General features: G+C 37.6%; 1 protein-coding gene across 3 annotated transcripts in view; it reads right to left on the bottom strand.

The window, feature by feature from the left end:
- PRPF40A (pre-mRNA processing factor 40 homolog A) overlaps positions 1–21,655 on the bottom strand; it is a 45,440-nt gene that overhangs the window by 22,590 nt on the left and 1,195 nt on the right. For all 3 annotated transcript variants that reach the window (XM_084643830.1, XM_084643829.1, XM_084643828.1), the window contains exons 2-11: positions 19,454–19,591; positions 15,865–15,945; positions 13,422–13,452; positions 7,916–7,938; positions 4,818–4,895; positions 4,613–4,723; positions 4,103–4,223; positions 2,857–2,881; positions 2,078–2,452; positions 914–1,022 (exon numbers count right to left, since the gene is read on the bottom strand). In XM_084643830.1, coding sequence (XP_084499956.1) covers positions 914–1,022; positions 2,078–2,452; positions 2,857–2,881; positions 4,103–4,223; positions 4,613–4,723; positions 4,818–4,895; positions 7,916–7,938; positions 13,422–13,452; positions 15,865–15,945; positions 19,454–19,591 — 1,092 coding nt within the window. The remainder of the gene's footprint in view (positions 1–913; positions 1,023–2,077; positions 2,453–2,856; positions 2,882–4,102; positions 4,224–4,612; positions 4,724–4,817; positions 4,896–7,915; positions 7,939–13,421; positions 13,453–15,864; positions 15,946–19,453; positions 19,592–21,655) is intronic.

Here is a 21,655-nt window from a genome sequence, read left to right on the forward strand (position 1 = left end):
GTACAGAGACAGACTATTACCCCTTCATAATAACTACATATGTTAGTAAAAATAAAGTGATGTTTTCATACGTCAGTCAGTAAGAGAGATATGGGGCACTTTTAGAATCATCATCACTATTTCTACCGTTTGATTCTCTTTCAGGCACTCTTCTACTGCATTTGGACACTAGAGTCTTGGGAACGCTACAGAAAGCATCATCAATAAATAGACTGAGAGGGAAATTGAGCATTGAGATTATTCTTTTCTCACCATACCCTCCACCTTTTGAACAATGGTGGGAAATTTAGAAAGCATGCCAAAGGACAACTCTATAGGGCTCCATATTTTTGATCCTGCAGTGAAGTAATAATGAATTATAACATTTACTGTAATTTCCATAACAATGTGGAATGTAATAACAGAATTATGACTTCACAAAGGATGGATCGTAAAAGAGAACCTGTCTAAACATGCGTGGCTTTAGTAATTATAATAAGGAAAAAGGAAATGGATTTTTGTTGAAGACAAATGTATTTTAATGTGAAAGTCACTCTTGTTCAAACATCTGCTGTTAAACAGTGACATTTTTTGCCTTTGTCAGTTGGCATCCTGATAATTTTCTGCCATATCTTCATATGGCAGTTAAAAATCATCAATTTCTAGATTTTGGACAAAATTATGAGTTTAAAATTGCATTATACTGGGGGAAATCAGAGGAAGGAGAAGAGCTGTGAGCTCCTGATTACACACAAATATATTTTTAAAAAGCACAGGCAATATATAAAAATTGCCTAAACAAGTACACTTCCTCTATAACACTCTTTTTCCTTATTTACTCCAATATGAAAATTAATTTTTAAAAAAAATAAATCAGTAATTTCTCAGGCAAATAATTCAAAAGAGTTTAAACAGTTGATTCAATTTAAAAAACCTTTTCTTTCAACAGTTCTTTAAATGCTTGCTTTGCTTCTTCTTTCGTATTCCATGTATATGTTTTTTTAACTGGCTGGGTGTCCTCTTCCTCTTTTTTGGGAGCAACACTAAGGATTAAAGACAAAATATTACATACTTTAGGTAAATACACTATTTTTCATTTAAACCAAAAAGAGTCATTATCAATTTAAGAGATGTCCAATTAACAGACATTTCTTGAGAAATATTTTTCAAAAATATAATTTAATAAGATGGAAATTAATACTTTATATAAAAATTACAATTTGCTAGTCTAAAATAAAATGATACACATTATGGGGGGAAAACTCAAAAACAGATTTTCTGAACAAGTAATTCTAAAAATACCTCTCTCTTTAGAACAGTGGTGCCACTATTGGAATCAACTGCCTGCTCAAATTATCTCCCCCTTGATTTAAGTGAGGGGGAGGGAGAGAGTGTTAATTGTGAAAGAGTCTTGACTTTCAATTACTCGTAACCCTGCCTAAAACTATTGACCTTCAAAGTACACTACAAAACTTGTCTGTTTTTACAGGCTTTTGGCGAGAGATGGAAGACAGAGTAGTTGCAGTGAGTTGGGAAGGTGTGATACCAACTTTAGTGGGTTTATTTGATTTGGATTTTTTAGTTGGAAACAACAGCCTATTCAGAGTGGGCTACATGATTTTTCTTAGTTTTGTATTTTTAAAAAAGTATATTCTAAAATTACATACGAGCACCTGGGTGTTCCATGATGATGCTGCCTGCTAAAATTCTCAAATACTTAAAACAAAGAGTCTAACTCACTTTTCACAATGGCAGTCTGTATGCTGTATGTTTTAATATTGTTTATCTAACATTTCTTTATCTTTCTAAAATAAAATTCAAAAATCAAAAGTCATGGGTCCCAACAATCCCCAATTAAATTTGGCAAATAAATGAATGACCCGAGAGAGACGAGGGGGCCTTTAAAAAAATCATTTAAAATGCCTTCTTCCCTTGTGTTTTTTCTTAACCATTTCTCTCCACTAGCTTTGCTCCATTCTCTTTTTTCTTTTGAAAAAAATCTGAACGAAAAGTTTAGCCACCTCCAATATAACTACAATCCCACAACTCTGAACGTTAAAAAGCCTCAGATTAAGCCAGATTATTGGATTTTACTTACTCCACTGAAGCCTCCTGTTTAGAAGTTTCCTCTGCAGTGTTAGTGACAGCTTCTACATTCTGCTCTTGTACAACAGGGGTGGCGATGGTTGTGGTGGCGGCGGTAGTAGTTTGCTGCACTTGTTCCTCAGCTGTTGTAGTTACTGTACTTTCATTTTCTACAACAGCAGCTACTGTAGAAGATTCAGCTTCAGGAGCAGCTGCTACAGCAGGAATGGCAGTGGCTGCAGGAGCAGCCACGGCAGTTTCAACATCACTAGTGGTGGTGGCGGCGGCGGCAGTGGTGGTGGTGGCGGCGGCGGCACCGGTGGTATCTGTAATTTCTGTTGCAATAGCGGGAGCAGAAGATGTTGGAGTTGATTCTTCTGGTTTACTGCTGAATACGTGAATTAAGAAAATCGAAAGAAGAGTTTTATAGTCATGCAAGTTCAATTAACCTTAAGGGAAAATATTACAGTTTAAATAAGGTTCTATGGACATCGTCAAGAGTTTTAGGCCTACCTTACGAAGTGTTATATCTCACCCAAAAAAAACAAAAAAATCTAAAACAATTTCAAAAGTGGGGAGTTCTTTATAAGAACTGTACAACTTAACAGAAAAAGACAGGGACAGAAGTTCAAAGATTTTTAAATTAAAAGCACTTCTAAAATTAAATAGTGAAAATATATTTTGGTAATCAAGTATTAAAACACTTTACAGATTGAAAGCAAGCTAGAAGTTTATTTCAAGAGAGGCATTGATACTATCAATCTAATAAAAAAAGTATTGTTAAAAACATACCTGTTTTCTTCAGCTTTAATCATCGCTATAGAGGCAAAAGAAGAAAATATTTATTCGAAATGCAACGGTTCACAAGAAGCTTATGTTTGGAAAAGAAAGAACTTACTGCTCTCTATATTTTTTTTAAAGAAATTGCTCAGGTATATAAAAATAGATCAAGCTAATCTTTTATTGTTATTTATGATGTTAGTATTCTTGTTTCAATAATTTAAAAGATAGGTGGATTAAAATGAAATTCTAGAAGCATCAAAACACAGAAAATCTTACTGAACAACCTTCTGCATCTACTACTTTTTCTTTTTGTTCAAACTGAAGTAAATATTTTCAGTTTCATCAGGCATCAATGCCACTTTCAATACAGACAAATAGGGTTTACTCAACTGCATCTTTTCTTTTTAGTAATCTTTTCCTATCTAGTTTTTAAATACCAGTGCTGCTTCTCTAATCTTTGGAATGCCTCCCCCTCCCCACCCACCCTCAACTCTCCCCATTTGTACTATTCTATTACCTTAGCTTCCTTAAAATTATTTTAACATTTTGTAATATTCTTCACCACGGCTCTGATTTACCAAAAATACTGACCATGCTCCATCGAAAATAAACACTAATGCAGCATTACACTCCACCCAGAACAAACTATGACATTACCTTTGTGGAAGAGCAAGAAGAAATCCAAATGAGACCTAGATTATATTCTTGTGTGTCATAATATGATTTTATGCAAATAAAAGATGATGGTGGTTTTCTCCCCGCCTCCCATCATCTCCCAGCCCCCAAAATTAAACAGATAATCTCAAAATAAAGCTTTACACCCATGCGCTTTGGAGGTACGCATGGTTTTGACTTTGATAAATTAGCTTTACCCAACAATAACGTATTGAAGCAATGGTTGGCGGGAACAGTAGGGAAACAGATTATCAACGTCATTTACAAACACAGCTTCGTGCTTAATTTTGATTTTTCAACTAAGATAGCTAACACCATTTTTATTTCAAATCCACTGAATATGATGACATTGAATTAAATTTAATCTTTGAGACTTTGAACAATGTTAAAATAAGACAGACCAGTTCTGTTCAGTTATAATTTTATATTATTGGGGAAAAGCTCCAGCATCTCTTTTTTATTTCACTCTATTTAATTTTTAATAGGAAGAACTATTCCTACACTAAACTAACAGTGCCATAATTCATGTAGAAATAACATTTACATTATACACAAAATGCTCAGTTTCCATTACCGTTACCTTCAAGATCTTCAAGCTCTTTGGGTTTTGCCCAACGTGATTCTTTTGTTTGGGAATTGTAGTAATAAGGCTTTCCAGAGTCAGATTTGTACTCTTTCCAAGGGCATTTAGATAACAATTGCTAACAGAGAGCAAAAACATTTGTTAAAAATCTTATTACAATGATGTTTCAAAACTGCTAAAATATCCTAAAAACAACCCAAAAATAAGCCTAAAAGCAACTTAAAACATATCACAATGCGTACAATGAAAATATCCTGAAGAAAAACAGCAAAATTTAAACCTGAAGTCACATTGTGATCTCAAAAGCACATCAATGGGTATCTTGAAGAATCTACCCAATTCAGTTATAGACAGTCTATCTAGAACTGATAAAATTTGCTTTTTGGAGCAAGGGTGTTTACAGTTATAAATTACATTGGAATAAAAATTCTAATGCATGTCTCCTGGACACTACACTGAACTTATTTTAAGTCACTTGTTCCATATCTTTCAATGAACTTGGTTTACCTCAGCAGGTGTTTTGAGATCATCTGGCTTCTCCCATGTAGATTGTTTTGTTTCAGTATTATAATAATAAGTTCTTCCATCTGGTGATTTATGTTCAGTCCACATAGATTTCTAGGAAAAATAAAACAGAAGCAATAAAATATGGTAATGGAATTCTATAAAAAAAGCTCTAGAAAAGTTAAAAACAAGTAGAAACTGGTGAAACCTGTTTAGAAGGATCTTCATTTATAGAACTGTTGGTTGTGGTGGTTTGCTGGGCTGCGCAAACTATTTGATGTGTGATCTGAGGGGGAAAAAAAAAAAGTATACGGAGTTCTTTTATTTGTTTAAATTTAAAAAAACAACATGTATTTTAAATATATCCAATAAGAATTTTTAAACACCAGAACAGCAGCAAAAAACAAACCCTAAAGCTGATTCAGATTTACAAATTTCCTGTTTACAGTAAATGATTTTAAAGTATAATGAAGAATCAAAAAGGAAAACTTACAACACAGCATCTCATCCAAGATAGACGACTGACTGACTGACTGACATACATGCACACACGCTCAGGACATCTAGGTCACTTTTAAATGTAACTTAGGTTGATAATGACTGAAAATCATTTCCATAAGATGGCAGTTTAGCGTGCTACATGAAATAAGTTCAAAGTTTCAAATTACTTCCTAAATGACACCTATGTACATCACGAGAGACTGAAAGTTACAATGATCCAAGACTGGGAATTGTTATATTAAGTTATGAACTGGTGCCACACTAATCCTGCTGAAAAGGCTAAATCCACTGGTGTACAGACATTTGTCTATAGCAGTGGTGGTCTTTGAGTAGGGCCCTACCAAATTCGTTTTGGTCAGTTCCATAATCACAGGATTTTTAAAATCATAAATTTCATGATTACAGCTATTTAAGTCTGAAATTTCACAGGGTTGTAATTGTAGGGGTCCTGACCGAAAAAGGAGTTGTGTGTGGGGGCGTGTTTGCGGTATTGCTACCTTCACAGCTGGGTGCGCAACCAAGAGCCACTGCTAACTGGCCTCCCAGTTTTGAAGGCAGTGCAAAAGTAAGTGTGGCAATGCCACAACTCCTTAAAATAACCTTGTGATACCCCACCCCCCACAACTCCCTTTTGGGTCAGTACCCCCCAATTTGAAAAAAGCTAGTCTCCCCCGTGAAATCTTATAGTATAGGGTAAAAGCACATGAAAGAGCAGATTTCACAGGGGGAGACCACATTTCACGGTCCGTGATGCATTTTTCATGGCCGTGAATTTGGTAGGGCCCTATCCATGAGCTATCAGACCTAAAAAAAAAAAAAAAAAAAAAATCACATCGATAACCATCTTGCCTCCCCTCCACATTTTAATTTTGACCTAATTTTAGTGGCTACTCTATTGAGTGTTGTTAGAGTTAGACCCGTTTCTTACATTTTAAAGATTGTAATCCCAGTTTTCCAATTGTATAAAAGCTAAAATGACCAATTAAGTGAAAGAAATATCAGATTATTTACTCTCCCTTCATCTAACCCTCCACACCAATATTTGCTCGTATTAAGTTATAGTACTGTGGTAACTTCTGAACATGGGAACAGGAACTACTTAAAATGTCAAAAAAACATAGGATCCAAATACCTTCTGAAGATTTTGCATGGAGTAGAAATAGTATCAGAGATACAAATATTAACATTTAATTTTTTATTAGAGTACTGAAAAAACAGTTTAATTCAATAACAGCAAAATAGATGGTTATAAAATTAGTTAACACCCACACTTTAAGATCAAAGAGCCTGTTAGGACTAGAAACACTGATGGACTGGTACACGTGTTTTCCAGATTAGTAGACTCTGGCCACATTTTCTAACATTTTCTATCCCTTATGACAAAACATTATAATAATTGGCACTAATGAAGATCCTTGTTGGTAATCTCAGCTGAATTGAATGTAGTCATGGAACCTGAAGCGCTCTCTCGTTCTGAACATGGCTGTGTCAGGGAACTGTGAAGATGACATTGTGCTATACTGTTCTGTTGATACAGACTACACACTTCAGAGCTAACAATACAAAAGTTTCATGAACACTAAACAGACATGAAAATTTCTCCTTTTTAAATTTAACTAAATCAATAGGAAATTTGAGGATTTAAAAATAAGGAGTAATTTCCGCTCTTCACCAGCGCAAAAATACCCAACAATACACTAAGGAACTGTATGCCTGTTTTAAGGTTCCATATCTCAAAATGCTTCTCAGCTTTGCAAAACCAAAGTTGGCTAACGTTGAGTCTGTATTTCAGTCCTCAAAATTCACAAGATACCAGGGTTTAAAAATCATTAAAATTTTCCATGACCTAAAAATATTACATTAGTTTTATCACAATCTTATTTTACTTTGTTTTCGATATATTTTAATGATTGCTGTCTTGAGAACTAGAAGAACTAGAAAAACACTCTCCTAAAAGTCCAAGAGAGATTAATAAAACTGGGACTTTTCAGCTTGCAAAAGAGAGGACTAAGGGGAGGATATGATTGAGGTCTATAAAATCATGACTAGTGTGGAGAAAGTAAATAAGGAAGTGTTATTTACTCCTCATAACACAAGAAGTAGGGATCACCAAATGAAATTAATAGGCTGCAGGTTTAAAAAGAACAAAAGGAAGTATTTTTCACACAACCCACAGTCAACCTGTGGAACTCTTTGCCAGAGGATGTTGTGAAGGCCAAGACTATAACAGGGTTCCAAAAAGAACTAGTTAAGTTCATGGAGGACAGGTCCATCAATGGCTATTAGCCAGGATGGGCAGGGATGGTGTCCTTAGCCTCTCTTTGCCAGAAACTGGAAATGGGCAACAGGGGATGGATCACTGAATGATTACCGTACTTGTTCTATTCATTCCCTCTGGAGCACCTGGCACTGGCCACTGTCAGAAGATAGGATACTTGGCTAGATGGACCTTTGGTCTGACCCAGTGAGGCTGTTCTTATGTTCTAATCAGAAAATTCAATGGGAGCAAAGAGAAGCTCAGTACACCTGGCATTCAGGTCTAAATACTGAATGGCAAGAGTGGTGGTTGACAAACTAGTACAAATTCCTCAGAGGCAACTAAAGTTTTCAAACACTAGTCAAAGACTGGTAGTCTAATAGAAAAAAATATTGATCCCTAAGCATGTAAACTGATTTATAAGTAACGTGCTAGTAAAAGTAACATGGGGGGGTGGGAATCAAATAAGGTTTTTCTTTAAATGTCCATACATGGACTTACAATCATTGTACTTCTATTAACTTTCTGAAGCCTTGGTTTTTACTCACCTGTGTTCCAGGTGGTGTAGTGCCTATTTAAAAAAACAAAAACAAAAACACAAACAGAATGAGAAACACTAGTGTTCTAGCAAAACACTCCTAAATTACATCTTTTCCCCTCTGGCCTTTTATAAATTAAAAAATGACTTACTGTAAATAAAAGATTTGATAAAAACTAAAAGATAAATGACCTACCCGTAATTCCAGTTCAGGAAGATTATGAAGATAGATTAACCCTTGGAATGAGCATGCAGGGGCATCCAACCAGAACTCTTTTGCCAAGAATGTCTGTTGGGGCTACACACGTTCTTGCAGCACCAGCTGTTCCGGGCCTATTGTGTTTGTGGGTCATGGCTCACTATCTACTTTTCATTCTGCAGGTCCCAGTTCAGGGAAAACAACTCTATTCATGGCAGCACTTAAGCATGTGCTTAATTTCCATTTAAGTCCTTCGGACACAAGCATGTACTTAAATGTTTTCTTTGAGCCACGTCCTCAGAATTTGAATTAAAAGACTCCAAAGAGAGCAGGGAGGGTCAGTAGTGTGAATCCATATCAACCACCCAATTGAAAAAACAATTACTGTCAAATAGCCTTTCTTTCTTCTTCCAGCATAAGCACTATTGATCTTCACTCTTGAAGACTAAGTAGCAGTAAAAATCTTCAAAATTTCCATACTGTGGTACATGTACCACAATGCTACATGAGTTGTTAGAAGTAGTATTTGGTCACACAGTTGTTGTCCCCTTTTAAGGCAAAGTGGGCCCAGGGTCAGCCAAACCCCTGTTCCTTGACATAGTACCTTTAAGGAAATCGGTATTCAAAGGAGCAGCAGATTAGCTGGGAAATGGGGCCAGATGTAAATCAGGTGGCTACCTCCTTAACATGATAAAACCTAGCTGTCAGGTGACTCCCAGGAGGAGGAGTGGCAGCCTTGAAAGGAGAATTACAGGGGAACATCAAGTCAGGAGAGAGGCTCCTTGGGATGGGAACCAGAACAGCTGGTTGACTGTGGAAGCCTGCCTGAATCATAACATACCCCTGGGGGAAGAGGGCCTGAAACAAGGGGAAGAAAGGTGAGTCTTCAGATCAAGATCATGAAGTGGGGCGGGAACCTGGATAGTAGTAATGCTGGGTACACGCCAAGGAATTATGTGCACAAAAAATGATGCAAAATTATTATGCAAAATTGTACTTTTTTTTTTCCTTTTTCACAGTTTTAATACAGAACAACACTATATTAATGCAGCCTCTTTAGACAGATATAGAAGACAGTTTTCATGAATTTTGTTTTTATAAAAGCACATTTTAACCACAAAAACCCATATCTTTATCATCAGTTAACAAAAAGTGTGACACTAAAGTGACCCATCATGTGTGGTTTGTGAAACTGAAAAATAGTTGTTTAATAGTGGCTACTTAAATTAAGACTAATTTTTTTATAGTGAATTGGTACCAAAAACATTTTTTTCTACAATGAAGCTGATAATCACATATTTCAAACTCCAAGATTGAAATAAAAAAAGAAAAATAAACAGAATATTGTAAATCTTTGCTCTGTATAATATGCAAGATAAAGTGTGCAGATACACAGTATCTTTCTTTCATTCCAAATATGAAAACACAAGCAAGGTAACTAAAGTAACTGAATCACAGAAAGTAGAAATGAAGAAAAAAAAATGTAACCTCATGTATTTTTAAATACACTAAGGATAGGACAAGTAAAGAGCTTAAATTGTAGCAAGGGAAATTTAGATTAGACATTAGGAAAAAATTCCTATCTGTAAGTATTACAGTATTACAAGACTAAGTATTGTTGGAACCATTCCTGACAGGGGTTTGTCTAACCTGATCTTAGAAACCTCCAGTGATGGAGATTCCACATCCTCCTTGGTAACTTGTTCCATGTGGAATCTCCATCACTGGAGGTTTCTAAGATCAGGTTAGACAAACCCCTGTCAGGAATGGTTCCAACAATACTTAGTCCTGCCTCAGTGCAGGGGACTGGACTAGATGACCTATCGAAGTCCTTTCCGCTCCTACATTTTTAAGTTTCTATGGACAACATCCAACCGCTCTTACCAAGCAATTGTGGTTATGTTGACACAGGTTGAAATAAAGCACTACATTTTATGAGATTGTCCTTGCAGCTAAGCCTCTCTTTTTAAATACTTTTGTGATTTGTTCAAGTAGCATGCAATTGTTGATTTCCTCTCATAGTTGACAACACCACCAGTATTTTTTGGCAAAACTACTTAATGCTACATCTGTCCTCAATGTCTGTCATTTTACTATGTCCTTTACAATTAATAGCAGTAGTGTAGTTGGGAATGGAAATTTGGGTGGGTCATAACTTATGATAGACAAATATCACAGCACCCTTAGTCCTGAGCCCCGTCTTCTTCCAGCTAGCCCCATCCAATGAGCTCCTACCTGGCTGCGTGCATGTGTGCGCGCAAGAGACAGACAGACAAAGGGACACCTCGTCCATCTCCCAAACACATTCCCTCCTCCTCCAGATGGGGTAGAGATGGGGCAGGCCTCATCTCCCTTACCAGCTGTGACCCTGGGTGCTGGCCAAGGCTGACCAGCACCACCCACTGAGGAGGTGCTACCACATGACACAGAAAGAAGATGGTGGCAGCACACAGACCTGTCTCTGCCAGGGCCTCCCTGCTTGCCCTGTGGTGGAGACCAAGAAGCATTCCTTCCCCTCAGGGAGCGACACAAACCAAACTCTGGGAAGGTCTCAGATCTGAGGTGTGTGGCATATACTCAAAGAATGTGAGGCTCACATCCTGGCATATGTGGGGGGCAGGCAGACATCCCCAGACTATAGAGCTTGGGGACCTGAAGGCCCACCCATGGGAACACATTCCCAATCCCTGACCAGCCCTGTGGCCTGGCTTCCCCTGTGCTCACTAGGTCGACCCCTACCACCAGCCAGCAGCATTGCAGGCTGCCACTGCTGCCTGTGCCACCAACACAAGCCAGCCAGGTGAAAAATGCTGCAGGCCAGTAGGGGCTGCATTTGCCTGGCCATGCTTTCATCATGCTGTGGGTTGGGCTCTACATTGTTCCATGCTGCCACTTCTGTTGCCCCTCCTCACCGTGGCTGCCTTGCTGCCCCATCACCTCTCCCTGCTGCTCCAGAGCCAGCCTACCATCCATGCAGCCCCACCTTGGTAGGGCACAGTGGCTACAGGCAGCACCAAAAACATTTTTTTCTACAATGAAGCTGATAATCACATCACTCCCTCTGCCCAGTCTGCATGCCCAGTGGCAGCCTGGATAGCCCCACAGGCGAAGTGCTGCTCGCCCTGTTCTGTGGGGAGATGGACCCATCAAGCCAATGAGGGTGAGGGCAAGGGCTCAGACAATAATTTGGGTGGGCAATGCAGCACCCTGTCAAGGCCATATTATGCAATATTATACGCCTATGCGTAGTGAAATGTATTAAGCATGCAATTATGAGAGCGAGCAATTGCGTAATCCCCTGGGGAGAAGCTGGGTAAGCCTGCTTGATTCTATGCATAGCCCTGTGAAGGAAGGGCTGTGAAACCCTTAATCGAGAAGAAGGAATCTGTGGCTCCAAAGGGGAGGAGAAGTCCTGTGAGGAAGACTCTTCGCGGAGGGGAGCTGTGGCAAGACTTGCAGAGTTCCCTGGCTCAGAGGGAACTGGACAGGAACTTGAAGCTTTTGAACAAAAGTGAAATGAGACTAATGCTACTAAGGCCTGGTCTACACTGTGGGGGGATGGGGTGCGAGCTAAGTCAGTCTAAGTTATGCAACTTCAGCTATGAAAATAGCGTAGCTGAAGTCGACATACTTAGAGCTACGTGATCCCAAGAGAGGGAACTAAAGCCTGAGCTCAGCTGTCCCAGGTGGCAGGGCAAAAGCCCAAGCCCCACCATCCCAGGTGGGGGGGAGGGGTGGGGAGGCAAAGCCCCAGGGCTTCAGCACCAGGCAGGGGGCCTGTAACCTGAGTCCCGCCACCCAGGGTGGAAGCCCTTGGGCTTGGGTTTCAGCCTTGGCCCCAGTCCCCAACAAGTCTGAGCCAGCCCTGGTGACTGCATTAAAATGGGGTAGCGACTCACTTTCTCACAGTTTGGGAACCACTGCTATAGTGGGTTTCCCTGCCCCCGATATTCCATCCTGGACCTGAGAAACTTATAAATTCTTGCAGAAAAGTTAAAGAACTTTGACAAAGTAGCATTTTCCGATTAAACAGATTTAGCGAAGAATTCTCAATTAGTCCTAAACCTCACATTCTCTAAGGTTCCAGTGGGACTCCTCCAGCCAAACTCCCTTCTTTCCTAATCTTCCCCAGGCAGATCTCCACCAGATTCATTCAAATTTTATTTTACTGTGAGTCCATAAATATTTAAATTAAGCCTATTAAGACCTAAAATAAATGTGCCCGAAGGAGAAATTTGCATCCGGCACTTCCAACATTTTTTTTTTTTTTTGGAAGAACTAATTTTTGTACATGAACTAATAATGTTTGGGAATGGCTGATGCATACACTATTTTAGACCTGGTTGAATGAACCTCAATACCATCAAGCACTGAAACAGCTACAAGATCACAGACCTGCATGTGCTCTCCAATCCATTTAGACAACCTCTAAACAGAAATAATCTCTCTGGATTTATCAGAAATTACAAATAGTCCAGAAGATTCAGAGAGACCTCAATTCTATCCATGTATTAAATAAGGGCCTCTTAACACTTAAGCTATGCCATTTATCTTCTCCCAGTACTGAGTGCAGATCAGGTGAAAACAGGGTAATTTAATAGCATGAGTTCCACCAGAACTAAACACTATCTTAGGGAAAACACAGGTTATCCTTGTGGCTCTCAGACTCATTATAATGACATTCTAAACACTGGCAATCCAATCTTTGAGGAATAGCTTACACAAACATCTTTGCTCTAGATTATCAATCGGCGATTCCATTAATTTCATGAGCACTAAGTTCAACTCAGCTCCCAAGAAGGTGCTATTCATGATTGGGTGGAAACAATCTTTTTACTGGAGAATGTACATCAAATCAGATATGGGACAACCTGAAGAATATGGGAAGGAGGTAGGAGTTCCCGAAATACCCTCTTGGTCGGAATGTTTGGTATTGGAGGGGAATACAGACAGGCCGAGCATCTTAAGAGTAGAGGTCCATAATGACAGACAATACTTGGAGAAAAAATAAAATAATATAAAACCAAATATAAAAATGTTAAAGAAAACTAACAAGACACAAAATAAGGTTTTAAGGTATATAAAAATTATCCTTTTGTTTTCTATCCATTGAAAGCTTTTTCATGTCTGAAAAAGACATTAGGAAAGATAAAACATCACTATAAACTAAACTTAATAAAGAATTTATATAAATAAAAGGGAAATTGGATAAAGGTTAATTTACATTGTTTGTAAACTTAAGCTTCATTTTTTTTTAGATTTATTAATTCCAAGTCTATTAAAAGATTTTAAAAATTTAATGATTGTGTATACATACCTACTTGTGTGTCCATACTGTTTACTCCTGGCTGTAGAAACAACCAACGTATTATTTAAAAACAGTATATTAAAATAAGTTACTAAATATCATAATAATCAATTCAAAGAAGCACCTTGTTCAAGTTTTTTCAGCAGCAAAATGCTCCATCAACTTAAATGTGGATCTCCATCCCCCCCCCCCCCATATAACAATAATCATGGGAAATCCAGCTCTATAAAGAAAGTAATTTAGGATAACAAGATACTCTTCTGAAAGGGCCACACAGTCACCAATTCATTTCAATGAATCTCTTGCCAACCTCACAAAGAACAGACCTTCAGCATGCAAATGGAACACTCATCCAGTATATACAGTGCAGATGACCAGCTAATTCCAATGCTGAAATAACACACCTGACACAAACCACGAGGGTGTGTTTGTGACCGATACCACCACCTGTGTAATACTTTAAACCTTCATTGATTCAAACAGCAATAGATCAGCTTTCACCCATGAAGAAGAGATGGGCCTTGGGTACATGTCTGAATAAACTTTTTCAGGTCAATAAAGACATACTGCAACATCAGCACTATGAGTAATGCAATCACTTGATTTATCCCACACCATTTTTTTTGTCAACTTAGTACTAATAGAAAAATGGATTTAACAATTGATTCACTAAATCTACCATGGATTATTATTTCTATTAATCATTATACACCAACAGCTGAGTCCGCTATACTTTTAATAGATTGTCATGGGTACCCAGAGCCTTGATTGGCACTCTTTTACGGTTAGTACAAATCTCAAATACAAAGGGGGAAAAGAGAGGATTAAAAGGATTTAAGAATTTCTTGACTTCTATCTTTTTATGTAAAGCTTTAACAGATACACAAGTTTACCATTCATTGGACTCAATCCTTCAGTTACTTGATTTTTTTCAGGTAGTCTGCACAAGAGATAACTGAACATCTAAATAATACTAATTAGCAAGGTAGATCCAATAAAAACACCCATACTGGTGCAATCAAGTTCAATGTTATCCAAATGATCACTTTGAGAGTAACTGATCTTGCTTTATGCACTAGGGAAAAATTTCAAAAATTCCTAAGTGACTTAAAGGGAAAGCCTCTTTTACCATCAATGTGACTAAGGCCCCTAAGAAACTTAGGCACCTTTGAAAATTGTACCAACAGTATATATATATTAAACCGCACTATCTAAAGTTCTATTTAATTTTCTGCCCAGGTAAGTAAGCACTTTAAGGATATCCCAACATAGATAGTTTTAGATTTTCAAAGCATGAAAAAAATCAAATGATAATTACCAATGAACTGCTTGATAATATGGGAGAGTGTACTCAACTGATTTCCAGACTCCAAATTTCAGAAGGACTACATTCAAGCTCAATTTATCTGAACTAGGAAAAAGACTTCCAGATGTAATTTTTATCCAATCAAACTGCCAACACCAGCTGATCTAAAGTGATGCTATGGCATGGTCACAAAAAGTGTGGTTTTGTTTTTTATTTTTCTGAGTAAAGCTTCTTTCACCTGCCAATATGACCCAGGGAAAAATTCCATCCTGACCCAAATATCGCAAAGCATGTAAGCAAGTCAACCACCATACAGCATGAAAATGAAATAGTTATCTTAATTTAAAACAGAGAATATTGTCGTGTTTAGATTCTGAAATAACATATCCTTAAAAATATCCGTAAACAGTTTACAATTCGTAAGTTGTACTTAACTGATATTATTCCTGATCATTTTATAGTATGAAAGTATTTGTCAGAGCTCCAAAAACCAACTGAAATAATATTTTCATATATTTAAAATTGGATTGAATTTTAGCATACTAGATCTCTCTTTTTAACCTCTTTTGACCACGGTGCTTTTTTAATTTTTTTCCCTAAGATCTCTGAAATTCCTCCAAAGCTTATAATGGGCAATCCAAGTTATAAATCCATAATCAACTTAATATGAAAGAAATCAATGATATTTCTGTTATTGGCATCTTTTTAAGAGATTTAATGAATTAAAATTGTTTCCCTATTTTTTGCTGTGTATTATTAATGTGGAAATCTGGATGAGTACTAAACACCTTATTTTTTAAAAAGTTACAATAGATGTATAAAGAGAAAGTGCTTGGTGTTATAAGAAATCAATAGTTATATGCAATATTGAAATCTGGGTAGAGAGAATATTTTGCATGTTGAGGAAGTAATTAAATACAGATCACTCCTCCATTAAGATGCAAGTGACTGCTTGTGTGTGTGTCTTCTGAAGCTTTATTCAACTATTCACCTCTTCCTCACAGAATTTTATACACAAAGGAGGACATTTTTAGCACAATTTTATACAAGTTCAAAATCTTGACTAGACTTTATGAAATGCTAGTAATAGTGTTCACACAGGGTAAGATAGTTTAAAAAGTGAAAAAGACAAGTTTTAAAGATTACCGGTACAGTAGGCTGCATATGTGCTTGGGACATATGAGACATCATCATTCCAGGCATCATTGACTGCATCATTCCAGGCATCTACAATTAAAATGTTATTGTAGAGTGTAATTGAGAAAATATATAGCACCAAGTATGAACTTTTTATGATAGTGTACCAGTCTCTCACTACTTATTCTGTTTGATAAACAAGTCTAATAATCCCCTAGAACAAAAGAAAGTGTAGTAGAAGTTTGTAGAAGTCTACATAAAACTAGCAACAATGTTAAGATAGGAAATAGCTAGATTTTCCATAAATCCACTCCAACAGACTCCCCAATTTAAAGGGAAGATGAACATACATTTCAATTCAGCTCTGAAATATTAGCAGAAAGCTAAGACATCTATTGTAGACAGCACTATTTGGATTACATGAGAATATGTAATATTAAAATGACAAGACGAGTAATCTATTGATAATGCTGTGCCCGTCAGAATAGGAATCCTAGGCTAGAACAGGGAACATAGAAGGAAAGATTTCTCAGAAAATCTGGGGACCAACAAACAACAAAATCGGTTAAGTATCACAAATGCTAATTCAGACTATAAATTGGTCCCCTTTGTGATCTTCCACAACTCTCTTAACTTTGATGCCTTCTTTCCCTTGTCTGCTAGGAGGAGAAATTCTTGAGGTAACTGCCTCACAGTTGTGTTATAAGAATTAATGTTTGCCAAGATCTTTCAAGATGAATAGTGCTATTAAAGAGTTAAGTAGCAAGAGCGAAGAGTTCTCAACCAGTTCTTGAATGGTTATAAACATCTAGAAAAACATGCAACATCAATGAAAACCATGTAAGTTACTTTTAAACCACGCTACTTCCCTTAAAACAATTTGAACACAGTAATGTGGACTGGCTATTACAATTTGTTAAAATTTCAGTCCAGATCTATGTACTGTCTGATGAAACAAAGACCCATAGTTTTTATTTTGATAAGCTAATTTTTGTCTGGGAGTACATGCTTAGACTATTTTGAAGAGGCAGTAACCACAGCAAATTTATATAGATAAGTTACTTGTTAGTGACCAACTGATGCACTATAAAGCTGTTTAAAAATTTTCTTAAAAGATTTCCTTCATATTTTGCGCTTTTCCCAGTTTTCCACTAGTTCTTGACATTAAGAACTGATAAGCCATAAATAAATGTGGCAAAGAGCACAAATAGTAGTGCTGTGCTAATCTGATCATATTCAGCTGATGACAATTTTGTCACTCAGTCTCCAAAGAGGCCTTGAGAAGTCAACCCCTTTACGTTTCAGTCATCCCCCATTACCTTCATAGACTTTGGCAGGCTGGCCAAGTGACCCCATCCCCCTGTATCTTCAGAGAGCATCAGATTACCACTCCCCTCATCTTGCATCTTGTGTGGAGAGAGAGATATTTGGTAGGGCTACTGCTCCACCCTCAATCCACAAGGTTTTCTTGGGAGGGTGAGGAAGAAAGGAAAAGTTGGAAGGCGGCCCTCCTATTCCTCGTCATCCTGTAGAAGCAGGAGAAGAAAGCACTCTTGCCCCACTGCTACTTCCAACTAAGTGGGATCCCGAACATGTGAAGTTTCCTAGAAGCCCTTGCACAAGTACCTACAGGAATCTCAAGCATTCCTTATTGCTCTGAAGCCTCTCTCTGTTGAAAAACCGTAGTTTTTTGAGATAATACTGCAGTTATTCTCAGGCCCAAAGAGCCCTTGCAGAGTGAAGGTTGGAAAAAAGACCCAATTATTTTCAGCCCCAGGAGATTTTCTTGTGAATTAAGTAGGGCAGCAGCCCTAGAGAGTCACTGACACAAAGAGTAGCAAAGGCCTTGTCCACCAAGGCACCTGAGAAGTGAGTTTACAAACCTGCAGACTGTCCCCTCCCAGAATGCTTCAGAGAGAAGCAGAAGAACCTGGTATTTGCTAGGGGAATGGTCCTAGCATCCAAGGAGATGGGCCAATAGACCGACATTTGCAGTCTAGTAGATTTAGAATCAGAATACCAGCCTACTGGCCCATTCTTATAGGCCATATAGTCATTTTTATATATATATATATATAAATAATATAGTCAACCTCCATATAGTCAACCTCCCCTCATTTACTTTCCCTTTGCCATCCCCTCAGTAGCCTTTTCTTCCACAATGTCTGCCAGAAGCTTGTTGATTAAGTCATCTACTTACTTTTTTTATTTATTACACTATGTGGGAACTGCTCATTACATGGACAGAAGGGGTAAGATGATGGATGAAGGGGGCACAAGGGCAATGGGACTCTGGCTGAAAACTTTTGGGTAAGAGATGACAAGGGGATTGACAAGTGTGTTTATTATTTTAAAAAACACAAACGCTCATAATTGGTAAAACATGTACCTATGATCAACCTAATCACTCTGTTTCACATTGCATCACTCCACCTCCATCTGCCTTTGTCTTTTTAAACTGCATTACTTTCTGCAGCAGGTATGTATCCAATATAACAGACTGCCATACTGTGTACTGCAGCGTGAAAAATGTACCAGACATCCTTCAGACCTACATCTACTAATAGGGTAGGTGAGCCACCCTCCAGTCATTAAGATTCAGGGGTTGCCCCAATACTCTGGGAAGGGGGGTGATGGAATTCCTACCATGGAATTGACCCTGGACCTTTCACAGGAGGCGCCATCTTTCATACCAGCCTCTGACTAGTAGGTGTCTTGTAACTTTGAATCTGCTTTAGCTTCCTCACAATGTTCGTAGGAAGGGTGTTCCCGCAACTTCCCACCCCTTGGTCTTGTCAATTTGACTCTGCCTTTGTTTAGGAAAGCCAGGTTCACCAGAAGCAACACTAGAGATTTCTGCATATTCAGGAAGGGAACTGCCCTATTTCAAATTCAGAACTTACTTAATAAGGGACAGGACCTTTCATTGTTAAAAATAGAAAGCTTACAAAATACACAAAGGTATAGTTTAGGCCCCCCTTTACTTGCCAACAAAATTTTATACATGCCACTGAGTGGCCAAGTTTATTTTTCGAGACATGCATCATGTTGACAGACCAGAAATAACAGTATGTTACAGAAGTGTAAAATAGCACCAAATAATTTTATATTTCTTCCCTCCATCTCCTGTAATTTTCTTCTATCTCTGGTTATAAGACTTTCTTAGCACAGAGCCAAAGAAACAGAAATGTTGCAGCTTCAACATTATGACACTACAGTCTCTTGCTAGAATTAAAAGGGGAGTTTTTTGTTTGTTTTCAGGATTTTTGGTTTTTAGAACTGCACACTGCTACATGCACCTTATTTGTCCTGAAAGGCTAATAGAATACTGTCTGAACTAACAATAACAAAAGTTGTGAATTTAAGTACCGAATCCTTTTATTTTAAATTTTGAAATCACGAGACAATTTCATTATTTTTGTTACAACTGTGTTTTCTGCATTACCAATGGACAATGCTACAGAAACACTACATTTTAATGACTATTAACATTATTATTTCCAAGCAACTCTGGGAAACTTACCTGTCTCTCAGATCATTTGGGGGGGGACGGGGGACGGGACGAGGAGGAGGGGAAGACACAGATAAGCTGCCTTACCTGCCCCATTGGTGGTCCTCCCATTGGAGGCATCATCTGAGGCATCATTCCATGTGGAACCGGTGGCATGTTCGGTGGCCTCTGGCCCATCGGGTGCATTCCCATAGGTGGATAATGCGGCATGCCTGGATGCCCCATCTGAAAAACAATGTTAATAAACGAAGATATTAACATCAAAGCACCCAAAGCACAAACTGTGGAAATGTAACCAAAAAAAAAAAAAAAAATAGGTGCATGATAAACATTCCATTACAGAAGGAATTTGGTCACTTATCTATCTTATCTTCTGATGGATGAAGGAAAATACAGAGAAAATTAGCTACATCAAAATGCTTATGTGTTCATGACATAGCTCTAAAACGGACCACACTCTAGAAGAGCGGACAACTAAAGATGGTCAACAATCGTTAATATATATGAAGTTAGCAAATGTACTTAAAAATTCCAGTAGAATACAGAGGAAAAAAAAACCCTGGAAAACTCCCTCAATGTTTAAACATAACACAAAGGCCTAATACACCTATAGATGCAAATATTTTCATATGCCATTCCATCTGACTATGCTTAATGGAAGTACACACAGGCAGGGAAACAGAAATGGACCTTCTCCTTCCTACATTTACTGTAATGTCAATGCTGCTGCTTGTAGATTGGCTCCAGAAAATTTTCTCTATATCTTTTCTACAAACATCTATATCATACATTAAACTTTTTATGGCCAAAAACACTTTTCTTTTTAGAACAAACAATAGTTCTAAAGGAAGATTAGTTCTACTAAAAAAACAGGGGAAAAAATAACCTACTGCTGAATCTATGCTTTGCAAGGTAAACTGATAAGAACAGATTTAATAATTTTATTAAGATAAATACTACTGGCACTAGGAGACCCAGGGTGAGGAGAGAATTGTGATCTACAAGAATGTGAAACAGTATGGAATTGACTTTGTACAGGGCACTTTCCTCCATAGTGATTTATCCATCAAATTATTAGCATGTTCATCAAAAGATGTCAAAGTAACAAGTAAACAACTGATAAACTCAAAATCTTAAAAGAAAGTAGAATAGACAGAGAAATAGATCAGAATATGGTCAGTGATCAAATTTTCTCCATCTTATCATAGAAGTACATTTTAAAAGATTGATCTTGTACTGATCCACCATAGTTATTTTGGCTTTAAAGCAGAAGTGACATCTAATAATTAAAATAGTAGTTTTCAGTATTTTTGGCAGTGGAAGGTAACTTTAAAAATCTCTTTTTAGTTACATAAAACAAATAAAGAGACATCTCCACTGTGATTCCCTCCTTCCATAATATTGAAGACACTGGTTAAATTGAAAGAATAACCAGACAGTTTCTCCGTTATTTTTGTACTTTAATTTCAATGGGTCCTTGCAGATCCTCTTTAATGGGGAAAGCTATGGTTTATGGAAATATGAAAGGTTTTAAAATACTGAAAAATTATTTAGATAAGTTAAAAGTGATGACTATCCTGCAAAAATTTCCCTTTTTCAATATACCAACATTATCTTAGCTACCAATATAACATCAATTGGTATTGTAAAATGAAAATATTAACTGAAAGTTTGGATTTCAGCTTGCAGATATACAAAATAATGGTTTCTAACTGTAGTGTTTATTGAGAAAGCAGTCACTAATATTTTGAATTTCAAGTGTAATAAAAGCAAAGGATAATAAAAGAAGTGTGATTTGAATTTGCAACATTTCACAATTTGTCAAGGATTCCCAGCTTTCCAATAATAGATAGTATTTATCTGTAGTGTTAGTGCTATCTGAGGCTTCAGATCTTTATATGGTCACCTGGTGCCTTGAAGAAGAAAGATTTTTACAACCCCCCCCCCCCCCATATATATACTTGGCCAAAACTACAGCAGATTCTAGATCATTAGCCACTAGGATTTTCAATTCCTGATAATCACAATTTTCCATATAGTAGTTCAGAAGTTACTATAATCCTTGGTCACCATGCATGCGGCATTTTTCACAAAACGAAGTGCTGGAGTCCCTGCCCCAAAGAGCTTACAGTCTAAGAGGAGCTCAGTGGGAGAACAAGCCAGCCCACAAAACGACAGGGAACCCCTCTCTCCAGCAGGAGCCATTAGAGATGCATTAGTGTCCTCATGTGCATGGCTCACGCTTCACTATTCCTACTGTAGCTGACTCTGTAACTCCCCTGAAGGAGC

Source organism: Lepidochelys olivacea, assembly GCF_965140295.1.
Source record: "Lepidochelys olivacea isolate rLepOli2 genome assembly, chromosome: 11".
NCBI lineage: Eukaryota > Metazoa > Chordata > Testudines > Cheloniidae > Lepidochelys > Lepidochelys olivacea.